The 13,477-nt window shown below is 39.4% G+C and overlaps 1 protein-coding gene across 1 annotated transcript in view; it reads left to right on the top strand.

The window, feature by feature from the left end:
• CPA6 (carboxypeptidase A6) overlaps window positions 1–13,477 on the top strand; it is a 275,444-nt gene that overhangs the window by 104,660 nt on the left and 157,307 nt on the right. The window contains exon 2 of the mRNA XM_082363522.1: window positions 9,088–9,163. Within this exon, the coding sequence (XP_082219648.1) occupies window positions 9,088–9,163 (76 nt within the window). The remainder of the gene's footprint in view (window positions 1–9,087; window positions 9,164–13,477) is intronic.

A 13,477-nucleotide genomic window follows, 5' to 3' on the forward strand; every position in this document is an offset into this window, starting at 1 on the left:
CAATAAAGAAAAATTTTACACTGTATAACAGGAAGTCCAGAGATAGGACAAGCTTGAAGGTTGGTTGATTCTACAAGATCACTGAAGACCCAGGTTCTTTCTGTCTCTTCTCCCAACAGTCCACAGAATCTGCTTCACCACAAAGTTCACTCCCTTCTTAATCACAGGCTGCCAGTGCCAAGCAGGGTTACACATTGCTTATGTTCAATAAGAGAGTGAATCTTCTTTTTCCCTCAACCTTGGAATATCAATCCTTCCCTTAAACCTGATTGGGTCCATTTATAGCACGTGTCCATCTCCAGACTAACAAAAGTGTCCAGGGGATATCCATCCTCTGAATGGCTGATCAAGACTCATTCCTGAAACGGGGTTGGGGTGTGTATCTGAGCAAACCAGTCCTACTAGGGTTTAAGGAAAGGAAAATGGATTTAAGAGGGGCAGTCAAAAGCATCCACTATAGTCATCTAATCTGGTACCTTGTAAAGGGCAACATTAGAAATCCTTTTCTACATCCAGGTAAATTGTGTCTTTATTGAAAAATTGAATATGTGTAGCCTGTACCAGTAGAGAGAACATCTCTACAAGACTATCTCTGAAATTATTTTCCCTTTTTATTTTATATAAATAGCTGTTGTAGAAAATGAGATTACCTAATATGTGTGTTTCTGAGATGCCAAAGAGCTGCCTGACAAGAAAGGAAATAGTCCCAAATTAAGAAACTTACCAACAATTAGAATCAAATACCTGTGAAAATGTCAAGAAATAAAAGCACCAACAACGACCAAAGAAAGTTAAATAGATCCACAACTAAATCGTGGTTTGTTTCTGATATTTACAGTGAAACACACTTGGCAAAGCATCTGCTTTCAGCTTGTTAAGTTCTAAAGGATGAGAAAAATATTTTCCTGTAGAGGTAATAACAGTAGCTACTATGCACTGAGAGGCTATGTTAAGTTAGGCGTTTCCCAGACAGTATCTCACAGGGACTGAGTGTAAGCCGATCATGGCAGGAACTGCTCTATCCCCAGCATCCACCACTGTGTCTGGCACATAATGAAACCTTAATAAGTGTGGCCAAATGAAATAATTCTCACAAAAACCTTATGCAACAAAATTCTAGTGTTCCCCCAATTAAGGATTAGGCATCATTGGCTCTAAATGTTTACACAGTTTGGTCAAGTGGTGGAGCCCTGATTGGAATCCAACCTTATTCTTTTTCTTCCCTAAATGAACAAGGAACTGGATCAGAGAAGATAAATCCAGTGACTTGGAGACAGGAATGAAAAACTGAAGTATCTGAAGTTTATGTGTTCTTAATACTGGTGCATTTGCTGGGTTTAAAAAAGACACGTTCCAGATACGTCAGACGATAGAAGTTTATCATGAGGAAGCACAAGGAAAAGGGGGGACTGTTTCCAACCCAGGTCCCTGGAACCAAACGATCATTCACGAAGGGCTGTGTGTCAAGTGCCTGTGCTCCCTGCTTGAGGACTTTGCCAGTGTGGCCACTTGGCTGTTCCCTGGGTCTGGTGCCCCTGCTCCAGATCCTGCAAACTAACTGGTCCTTTTCTTTATGTCTCAAGTGCAAACTCCCCAAGATGGGATCTGACTTCATCGACTGTCAGTCACCGGCCATAGAGTGAGCCCAACTGGGCAGGACTTACTTGTCATTCCACCTTACTCTCCACGGACTGTCTTTAAGTTGGGTCTCATATTAGGTTGGTCCCAAGGGAAGCAGTTACACGACACCAAGCAGAGGACAGACTACAGACAGGTCACACATTCTGAGGCTGCTCAGGAGGTCTGCTAGTAGTTTCCTCTTGAGAATCTATTCATTCTTCCACTCAACCGATTAGAACAGGAGAGAACATGAAGGATTTGAGTGGATGCCATCAGGAACCCTCACAGTGTAAATATTGGATAAAGCGAAAACATGCTGAAAATGCCAAAATGTAATAATAACATCAAACATCTATAATATCTCTGACTCTATGTCAGGTATTACTCTAAGCACTTGACTTGAATACTCATTAAACCCTCACTCATTTAATAGTCCATGAATTAGGTACAAGTCTCCCCAATCTGTAGAGAGAGGGACTGAGGCACAGAAAGGTGAAAAACCTTGCCTAAGATCACACAGATTGTGCTGGCACCTTGCCTCCAGAGTGTGTGATGCTGCCACCCTGTCATTGGTTTTAGTGGATTACTGAGCTTTGGAGGAAGAAAGAAGAGGAAACTTCCAGGTGCCAAACAGTTGGGGAGGGGTGGGGGAAGCTGCAGTGAAAAGAAAAAGCTGATGCCTTGAGGTCTGGGAGTCAGGACTTTGCAAAGGAGCCCTCAAGCTGATGCTGGGGTTCCAGTACCCACAGTGGGCAGGAGTGGGGAGCTAGAAGCAAGTCTGCGTAAAGGTTGCTTTTCTCAAAGCACTTTTCTCAAACTGTGGAGAAAAACTTCCCACTCAGCTGGAAGAAACTGAGGGAGATTTTATTTTCCTAGGGATGTGGGGGATAGGAGACACCTCTGAAAAGCAGATACCCTGGGCCTCTACCATGCGTGAGTGTGAGCTCCTTCACCCTCTGCATAATAGAGGAATTTCAAGTAAGACAAAAAAACTGGCCCTGGACCCCTCAAGACCAGCTCCAAACCACTCTGTAGAGATACTCACAGAACGCAGGATTCCCACAAATAGACTACAATGTATTGAATTCCTGCTTATATGGAGTTTAGAGCTTAGTGGAGAGATGTAGACATTAAATAATTACGGTGAGTGTAATAGGAAATGTATTGGGAGAATACAGGAAAGAACAAGGTGACTGAAATTTTCTGGATATCAAAGAATAGCTCCATGAGGACATAATGGTTAAGCTGCCATCTTCAGAGTATGAATATTAGTCTGCTGGGGCTTTGGCGACAAAGTTCACAGACTGGGTCACTTCAGCCCCAGCAACTCATTTCCTCACAGTCCTAGAACAGGAAGTCTGAGATCAGGGGGTCTGTGAGTGTGGTTTCTTCTGAGGCCTTCTCCTCCTGTGTCTTTACATGCTCCTCCGCCTGTGAGTGTCTGTGCCCACATTTCCTCTCTGAAAAGGACACCAATCGTATTGGATGAGGCCCCACCCTAATGATCTCATTTTAACTTAATTACCTCTTCAAAGACCCTATCTCAAAATACACTCACATTCTGACATACTGGGGGTTAGGACTTCAAGATATGAGTTTTGAGGAGAGATCCACACTTAGACACGTGCAACAAAAATGCCAGATGATTTTCACAAACATGGAATGAAGGAGGAGGAAAAATGTGGGAGGGAGAGGGATGGAGAAAAAATATTTTAAAATCTTTTTCAAGGGAGGAAAGTACTAAGACATTAATTCTAGACATGAAAGAAGAGGTATTTGTTAAGGTTTTTTTTTTTTAATTTTATACAGCAGGTTCTTATTAGTTTTCTATTTTATACATATTAGTGTATATATGTCAATCCCAATCTCCCAGTTCATCCCACCACCACCCCCTCTCCCCCCCGCTGCTTTTCCCCCTTGGTGTCCATACGTTTGTTCTCTACATCTGTGCCTCTATTTCTGTTAAGGTTTTTTTAATGTATAAAAACACTGAAGAAATAGAAATAAGATGCGTAGCTCACAAACCACTAGATATGAAAAAATTGGCAAAGAAAATTGGTTAACTCTAAGAAAGGCAGAAAAGGAAGAAAAAGGCAACAAGAACTTACAACAAAACAAAAAATTGTAAGATTAAAACCACATATATTAGGTATGATAATTAATGTGAACAAGTACAATTCTCCAGCTAAAAGTCAAAGTTCTTTATGGATTTTAAAAATTTAATCTAGCATTATGACGTTTGCAAGAGACACATCTGGGGAAAAAGCATAAGAAAGAGATGGGCAAAACTGTGCCAGCTAAACAAAAAGAAAGCATGAGTGGCAATCATATTAGGGAAAATGGAATTCAAGGTAAAGGCTATTTAAATGGGCCAAAGAATGATTTTTCTAAGGATATTTTGTTCAAATACAAGTTTCATTCCATTCAGAAGATGTAGTAATTATGAGCTTATACATAACTATGTATCATCAAAATACATGTTATACATTAATATATAACATATATAACTATATATACATCAAAATACATATATATTTATATATAATAAACATAATTGATCAATAAAAACAAAATGATTCTTTAAAAGACCAATAAAATAAATTTTGCAAAATCTGATTGAGGAATTTTAAAAAATCCCACAAATACCATTAGGACATAAAAAGGGGACAAAGTTACAGATAAAGAAAGATAGATGTCTTAAATTGTAAGACTTTTTAATAGTTTAATATATTTTATAAAAATAAGTGGATGGTTTTCCGGGAAATGTAAATTACCAAAAGCCCAGAAGAGAACCGAACACACCATTATCCACAAAAGAATTTAAAAGGTAGATATCTAACCCCCAACCACCAGAAAAAAACAAAAACAAAAAAAAGGAAGAGGAGGTCTCATCTTCAAAGATTTTATGAGTATATTCTACAAAACAATCAGAAGCATAACTTCTGTGTCATTCAAATTGTCAGAGCATATTACAGTGGTAAAAAAAATCCCTAATTAATCCCATGAAGTAAGTATAATGTTGATACCAAAATCAGACAAAGGTGATTCAAAAAGAACATGATGCTTTAAAGTTGGATTTTTAAAAGCCTCCTTTACGAACATAGGTATAAAACTCTGAAATAAAATATTATGGAATCCAGTTGTTTATTTAAAGGAGCATTTTAAAACCAAATTAAGTAAAAAAAACATTTTAAATGAATTAAGTGAAAAATAAAAGCAAGTTAGTATTATAAAGTGTTATAAAACAAATCACCGTGTGTGTGTGTGTGTGTGTGTGCGCGCGCGTGCGCGTGTGCATGTGTAAATGCAGAGTCTGGCACCAATCACAGGAAACTGTTAATAATGGCTACTAGGGGCAGATGGGAGGTTTGGGTTGGAAGAGAACTGGGAGAGGAACTTTATTATTTCACATCCTGTGTAGTATTTTAATTTTTATAAACATGGATTCATAAAGTAGCTCTGTAATTTACAAAGAAATGTAGAGTTTGATAATAGAATTGTGAAAGGTCATGCCAGGAGCTAGAGGAAAAACCTGGAGCTTCACATTTATGTCTTTCAAAAGGAGGCTGAGGAGGAGAGGACTCTCAGGTTGTCCATACACAGATGTTCTTCCGTAGGTGTGGTCAAGGCATAGCGATGACTACAGCAGGCATCAAACTCCAACGACACAGCCTTAGGTATTATGCTTAGTGACTAAGTCAGAGGAAGACAAATACTGTATGTTTTCACTTATATGTGGAATCTAAAAATATATATATAACAAAACAGAAAAAGACTCAGATTCAGAGAACAAACTAGTGGTTACCAGAGGGGAGAGAAGTAGGGGGAGGGGAGAAATAGGTGAAGGGGGTTAAGAGGAACAAACTGCTAGTTAGAAAATAAGTCACAGGGATGTAATGTACAGCACGGGGAAAATAGTCAATATTTTATAATAACTTTGGTGTGTAATCTATAAAAATATTGAATCACTATGTTGTACACCTGAAACTAGTAAGTCCATTATACTTCGAAAATTTAAAAATATATATATAATTAAATTTAAAAATAAAATGAAAAGGCAGCTGGGAGTTCACCCCTCACTCCTGTAACAAGGACTCTGAGACCCAGACAGGTGGTAACAAGTTTGACATGGTATTCTCTTGCTGAATTCTCTTCTCTAGGAGTATACATTCTCATTAGACATTTAATAATAGTTTTTCAATTGATTAAATTTTTTTAATGTGGTTGCTACAGTACAGAAGGTTTAGTCGTCAAATTTACAACCAGACTTGATGCTAGCATTATAGCAACATAACCTCATTTGTCCTGTAAGACAAGGGGACAAAATATCAGTATATCATGAATGAATACATATTAATAATTACTGGGACCTTAGTTATCTAGGATATCCTGCCGCCTCTGTACTACATCCTTAAACTGTACTTAAAAACATCTGTGCAGTCTTTCTCTGACAACTTTATATAGGCTGAGTCAGAAATACCTGATTTACCCTCGTCTTAATCCCAAAGGGTAACCAAAGGGTCTTAAAATGATGTTGTCACGTAGTGGTTGAAAAAACTGATAAATTATAAAGGAAGCCTCAGTTCACCTTCTATGATAGTTGTGCACAGCTAGTTTTTCTAAGTTCCAGTAGCTACTTCACTACCTGAAAATTTCCTGTTTGTGGTCCTGAATTATTGTTCGGCACTTCGAAAAAGACTAGCTATCAGATCTAGGGAGAGTAAGCTTTCTGTTTGGTAAAACAAATGGGGCATTTGGAAGGCATTTGGTTTTACATGCTGAATAAAGAGCTCTTGGGTTTTAGTTACTGGCTAGTCTACCAATATAATTTATAGGCTTACAAAAAAGTATGGCATGTCATGGGCTTTCCTAAATAGCTTTCCTTATACTCTGCTCTTTGATAAGTAATCAAACGGTAACATTTCTCAAGTCACACGTGAAAATTTCTACAAGCTGAGATGAAGTGAACTTTTTGTGATAAAAATGACAAAGCTGGGTTTGAACAATCACTTTCAGGGTTAAATAATCCCAGGGGTGGTCCCCTTTTATATTACACTCACAGAGGAGGAACCAATTGCCAGGTTGAATTATCTATCATCTTAAAAAAAATTCTGCCCATGGCTGTAAAACAACTACAGATTGCTTTCTTTGCACTCTTGAGGAGCTGACAGGGCCCCAGATGGAGGTGTTTTTCAGCAAGCTGTCAAGTGATCCATCCCTCAAAAACAACCATATCATCCATCGGAGTTGTTTCTCTTTGCCAAGAATTATATTGGTTCAGGTGGGAGAGGCCAGGATATGATGAAGACAGGAAAAACAAAGGCCAGAGAAATGTGTAAACAGAAATGAAAAAAAGAAAAGGTGTAATTACATTTAAATTCTGAAGGTCATTTTTGGAGTTGTTTTACAGTGACTGGATTTTTTTCCTTTCCTTCTACTTTTTAATTCTTTCCAGAAAAGTGGGCTTTATGACATGGATAGTGAGAGGTTGCTTTGTGTGATTTTTGAGGAAATCAAAGCTACAAAGCCATATTGAGTAGGAGTACCTAAAACATACTAAATTATCATCAGCAAGCCAGGGGTCTTTTAATTCATAGGCCTAAGGAAGGTGTAACAGGATCATTTGAAAGAATACAGCTAAAGTGATTGGAAATGGACACACAGCCCTAAAGAATGACTGTCCAACAAATCTGGAAGTCTCCCTTGGGCTCTCCATATTAATCCTCCATATTAATCTTACCTAGCCTTCGAGACTGCTATTCATCTAAGTAGTAAAACCATTGGAAAAGCATGCAAATTCTATTCTTATTCTGATACAACTTTGAGGCTGGAGAGAGAAGTTGTGACTGAACTGCTAGAGGGGTTTTTTTGTGCTTTATATATATATGTGGTATTAATAACATTCTTCTTTATCTGCAGTCATTGTAAAATGCCATAGAGGATGGTGAAAAATATGCACTCCCCTTGTACTTAGTTTTTCCTTACATTTCCTCTGGAAGCCAATTATTCTCAGTGATCTCCTTTATACAATCTGCTAATAAATATTTAATAAGTATATACTCCATGCAAAATACGTGGAACAGTTGTGATTATTTTTTTACTATGATAAATGAATTTCTTTTTTATGAAAGTATAGTTGATTTACAATGTGTTAGTTTCAGGTGTACAGCACAGTGCTTCAGTTATACATATATAGTTGTGATTATTATATACCAGAGCTGTGCTTCTCAACCTCCTCATGACGTAATTAGAAAATGATAATACCTGTCTGGCACACCTGGGGGAGCAGTCACCACCACAGAGAACTCTCTGATGGAAAGCATGACACCTCCAGTCTTCTTAGGCAATTCAGAATCTATAAAGAGTGTTCAAATATTCAACTGTGGTAAAATTTTAATGGCTGTAAAAATTGATTTTAAATTTTTATCACTTTAAAAATATTGCATAAACCATAATAGAACATGAAAAAGAACACATTTATATGTATAAATGAATCACTTTGCTGTACACCAGAAACCAACACATTGTAAATCAACTATACTTCAATAAAAAATAAATTTAAAAAAGAATAAAAAAATAAAAAATTTTACAGCCATCAGCATCTCATGGCACACCCACAAATAATTGGGGGCCCTCCATATTACCAGTTACTTGAGAAATAAAATGCCCCGTAGAGATGGGCTTATCTTTACTATTCTCAATGTGGGAAGAATCCAAACCAGAAATGTTCTGCTGTGTATGGGTTTCACAGGTTCTCTCATCAAAAGTCGCATTATTTTTCAGCATTAAGTTAAATTTAAAAAGTAGTTTTGGGGCTTCCGTGGTGGCACAGTGGTTAAGAATCCGCCTGCCAATGCAGGGGACACAGGTTCGAGCCCTGGTCCGGGAAGATCCCACGTGCCGCGGAGCAACTAAGCCTGTGCGTCACAACTACTGAGCCTGCGTGCCACAACTACTGAAGCCCACGCTCCTAGAGCCCATGGTTCGCAACAAGAGAAGCCCGCACACCACCATGAAGAGCAGGCCCTGCTTGCCGCAACTAGAGAAAGCCCACGCGCAGCCCTGAAGACCCAACACAGCCAAAAATAAATTAATTAATTAATTTAAAAAATAAAATAAAAAGTAGTTTTGTTTTATTTTCCCCTGTCATCAGGAGTTTTCTTTCTTGGTATCTGCTTTGAGATACCATGAACATTCTTGTCCTGTTGCCACTGTTCCTGTGTTTTTGGCCTTTCTCTGCTTGAGTGTCAGTTTGTAATCTTCAAAAGCTGATGAAAAAATGAATAGTGTTCAGACAGAGGAAAAAAGACCAATACAATCAGAGAGTAACAAGGACAGGATAAAACTCCTGCTGGCCAGTCCAAAGTTTTGCTGTTTTTCTTAAATGCAGAGGCAGTTTTTTAAATGGTAAGAAGATATCTTTATTTTTGAAAGGTAAATATCACCATTGTTTTCCTTTTCTTATAGTGATAAGGTGATAAGACTTATTCCCAATACAGAAGAGGAAGCATATGCACTGAAGAAAATATACCAGCAACTGAAGGTAAGCGAGTGTCCACTCACTTATCATTATGCTCATAATGTGTTTACAGGGTTTTGCTGACTAGAGTTGAGTAATTGGACTTCATTAGTCAAGGGAAGAAAATGATAAGAGATAGCTTGAAAGTGCCTTTAAAATAGTTAAGGTTACTCAAAATATTATATATCTGACCAATTATCTATTTACTAGTTCATTTATTTTCCATCTCCCTTAGTAGAATGTAAGCTTCATGAGAGAGCTTGTCTATTTTTGTTCATTGCTCTGTTCTCAGTGAGTGTCTTGAATATCCTAGGAGCTCAGTAAAATTTTTTTAACAAATGGATTTAGTTTGTAATTTTCCAAAGCTTCACTTCTCCTCCTTGAAATCTCCCTGCTGATCATCTAGACACTTTTCCTTCTAATTAAAACTTCAAGCAGACGTGAGTTGAGGAAAAGAAAGCTAGAAATTCAAGTTAATTAATTTTGCTATGTTTCAGTGAGTCCGATAAGAGAATTTTGTTGGCAAAGGTTGAAGGGCTTTGATTATTCAATCTTTGATGAATTCTATGGTTTTTAGAGTTAGAGGGTTTCTCATCTCCCCATTACTACAATATAATTGAGTGTTAACTTCAGCTAAAAGCTAAAAGGTTATGATGAGAAGTGTTGTGATGGGCTCTATTCCATGCCTACCAAGAATAGAAGCATCCCATAAAGTTTGTGGTGGTTTAGCTTCATTTTAATGGACAGCAAAGGAGACTTGCCAGGGAGGCCTCATTAATCTTCAGTGTGGGATAGACAAGCAAGTGTCCTAGGACTGCCATACAGTTGTACCTGGAGATGGTGTTAGGGGGATGACAGAGGAGGGATGACAGAATCAGTGGCTTCTGGAGATATTTATAATTATCAGACTTTTGGTCTTTTGTTTTTGGTTTGATGTTTCTCTTTGACATCTTCCCTTCAGATATTGAATTTATTTGCAAATGAGGTTTTGAACTTTTATTGATTTCCTTTCTTCTTCCTCATCTGCAGCCCCTACACATGCAGTGTCCTGTTTAAGCTTGGGGGTCCCATGACAAGGGCTCAGAGTGAGGATGCAGGAGCTTATTCCAAACTGTCGTGATTTTATCCAATACCAGAGAGACTGCGCTCACCAGGCATTTCCTAAACCTCCTCTCCCCCTCAAAGGAATCCCTGCTTCTGGGTACTGACATTGACCTTCCTCTGGTCACATATGATCATCAATCCCATTATAGCCTTTTCAGCAGCGATACCTGAACACTCTCTGAATAACCCACCAGGGACTCAAAAGTTACACAAAAACAAAGCAAGTTTCAAGCAGAAGTTTCTGTCTCCATTGTGTTGTAGAAATATCAGTGGAAAAAAACAATAGCCCCTTTACACCTTAGAGTGCAGTATTCCCAGGAACAAATATTCTGAACCAAATATTGGAAAACATGATTTGTCAAAGGACGTTTCTCCCAATTTGTGAATATATTTACATGGTAAGCCTTACAAAGTGATAAAAATGAAATTGCAGAGTTCTGTATGCAGTGATCGCTTACCATTATCAAAAGCAGTAAGATTACATCAGTGAGAACTGTGGGGGTTACTTATAAACTCATCAGTCATTGTAGATGGAACCGAAAGATGTTGAGCATAGACAGGATGGTGGACCCTAATGACAGCACATTTACATTGTGCCCTTTTTGTACTTAAAAATGCTCCCGCATATTGTTTTCATTTGGTCCTTAAGGAAAGGGAATAAACTAGGGGAGGAAGCAGTTTGGATGCAAAGGAGCTTAGAAGATAACTGAGAGAAGAGGGGAGGGACTGGTGAGGAAAGAGGGGAGCAGAGCAAGGGGGAATGGGGAGTTAATATCCCAGTGTTGACGACATTCTGGTGAGTCCACGTCACAATCGCATCCAACCCCTTGCAGTCGCTACGTGACAGTCACACTAAGTGCTTTCTATGAATTGCCTCATTTTAACGACCCTATGAATTGGGTACTATCATTACTGCTATCTTACAGATAGAGAAACTGGGAGAGACAGACAGAGGTTAAGGATCTTGCCCCAGGTCACAGTGCAGAATTGGAACACACGTCTAAGCAGTGCCAAACCCTCTAGAACCCAGGTGAGGCTACCTCTTGCCTGTAGTCTGTGTACTCTGATCGTCTTCACAATGGAGAGGATCAAGGCCAAGTGTGCAGGGCATTGGAGCCTGGTCTCAGAATGTGATCATTATCATGCTCTTACTTACTTTGTTCCTTGAGTCAGGGCTCACCAAGACCACCCCCAGGTTCAGTGATTGCAGGAGGAGCCGCACAGCTCAGCCTACAGGCCTAATTAGACCTATGATTTATTATGCAAAAGGATACAAAGCAAAATGAGCAAAAAGAAAAGGCACATGGCGTGAAGTCCAGGAGAACCCAGGCACAAGTTTCCAAGAATCGTCTTCCAGGAGGGTCACACAGGATGTTCTTAATTCCCTCGGTAACAAGTTGTGATGACACACGTGAAGCTCGCCGTAGACGTAGCGCCTGGGGATTTTATTGAGCCTAATCACGTAGCCCCCTTGCCTCACACGCACCAGAATTCCAGGCTCCTGCAGGACAGCAGGTGTTCAGCGTGAGCTATACTGTTTGCACAAACACTTCAGGCACCGTGAACTGCTCTTCTCGGTTAGGATGGTAGGGACCCTCCTACAATCTAAGTTCCCATGCCCATCTTGCAGGCAGGCCGTTCTAAGTCTAGCAGATTCGGGCCTGCTATAATAACTCTTTTCTGCACATTTCATTTCTTTCACTAAAGAAATTGTTTTATTAGGCTGAAGTTTGAGGCACTGAGCTTAACTAAATTTCTATCAATAAGCATCATGTTAACTTGAGGTCGTTTTAAATTCATATGATTTCATCACGTGATCCTCTTGCACTACTGAAAGCAGCAATTCTGGCCAGGCAGAGAAAAAAGCCTGCAGAGAAGAAAGAATATGACTGTCTGTCATCTGATGCCCTGTGGAGCTGATGGGACAGAACTGGGGCCATTGTTAACAGCTCCTTTGCACACCCTGTGCACCGCCTCCAAGGGGAAGAGAGGAGGGTTTGCTGGGAGGCCTTGAGTTGCCTTCTTTCCCTACAGCACAGTGTGGTAGACAGAATTCTAAGGTGGCCCCAGCATTTCTGCCCCGTGGTGTACACCCTGCATAATCCCTCCTCTGAGTGTGGGCTGGGGCCTGTTAATACGATAGAATAGTCATTCTCTTGATATGTAAAGTATTATGCAGCAGGAGGGAGATTACCTGGGGTGGGCCTAACCTAATCAGGTGAGCCCCTTAAAAGCAGAGCGTTTTCTCCAGCTGTTGGTAGAGGAAGAAGTCAGAGAAGTGCTCCCCCTGGCACATAGTCAAGCTGCTATGCTGTGAACTGCCCATGGGAGCTATGTGATAAGGATAGTGGCTGCTAGGATGTGAGAGCCATCTGCAGCTGACAGGCAGCAAGGAAATGGAGATGTCAGTCCTACAACCATAAGGAACTGAATTCTGTCACAACCATATGAGCTTGGAAGACAACCCTGAGGTCCAGATGAAATCCCAGCCCAGCTTGTATCTTGATTTTTGCTCAGTGAGATCTTGAAGAAAATATCCAGCCAGCTGTGTCTGGACTTCTGACCTACAGAACTGTAAGGTGATAAATGGGTATTATTTTAAGCTGAGTTTGTGGTAATTTGTTCTGCAGCAATAGAAACGAATATGCATGGTAAGATAGCATTCCTACATCTTGGCCTTTGATGGCTCTTGGTTTAATAGCATATATGAATGCTTTAAGTTACTTTTTCTGATTTCATTGACTGCAACCAAGCATTTATGGAAAAGTGAAAAGCAATTGGAATATATGCTTAGGCTAAATTCACACAGTGCTTTATCTGAAACCGGAACAAATGCAAAGTGTATGTGCATTGTTGAATGGAATCTGAGACGGTATGGTCAGAGCATAGCTAATTAGACAGAGAACTGCTGTTACAAAGCTGGTTACTTTCCTAATTAGATTTTATGGTTTTGCTGAAGAATTAAAACAAAAGTTAAACAGAAAACCATGCCTCCAGAGAACTGGATTGAGAAAGCACCAACCAATTAAACTGGTAATTAAGAGCATAACCATGATTTAAATAAAGTTATGATGGAAAGGGGACAGTTTGCAGGTGAGTAAAATTAAAGTCCGAACACCGTGTTCTGCCTAGATTTCTTCACAGATTCTTTGTGCTCTGAAGGAATAGAAATGGCTTTATGTAAAATCACAAAGTTTCTCTTAAGAGAATTGACACAGCCTTGTTGAAAGAAAA

This window comes from Balaenoptera borealis (genome assembly GCF_965194805.1).
Source record: "Balaenoptera borealis genome assembly, chromosome: 17".
NCBI classification, from domain to species: domain Eukaryota; kingdom Metazoa; phylum Chordata; class Mammalia; order Artiodactyla; family Balaenopteridae; genus Balaenoptera; species Balaenoptera borealis.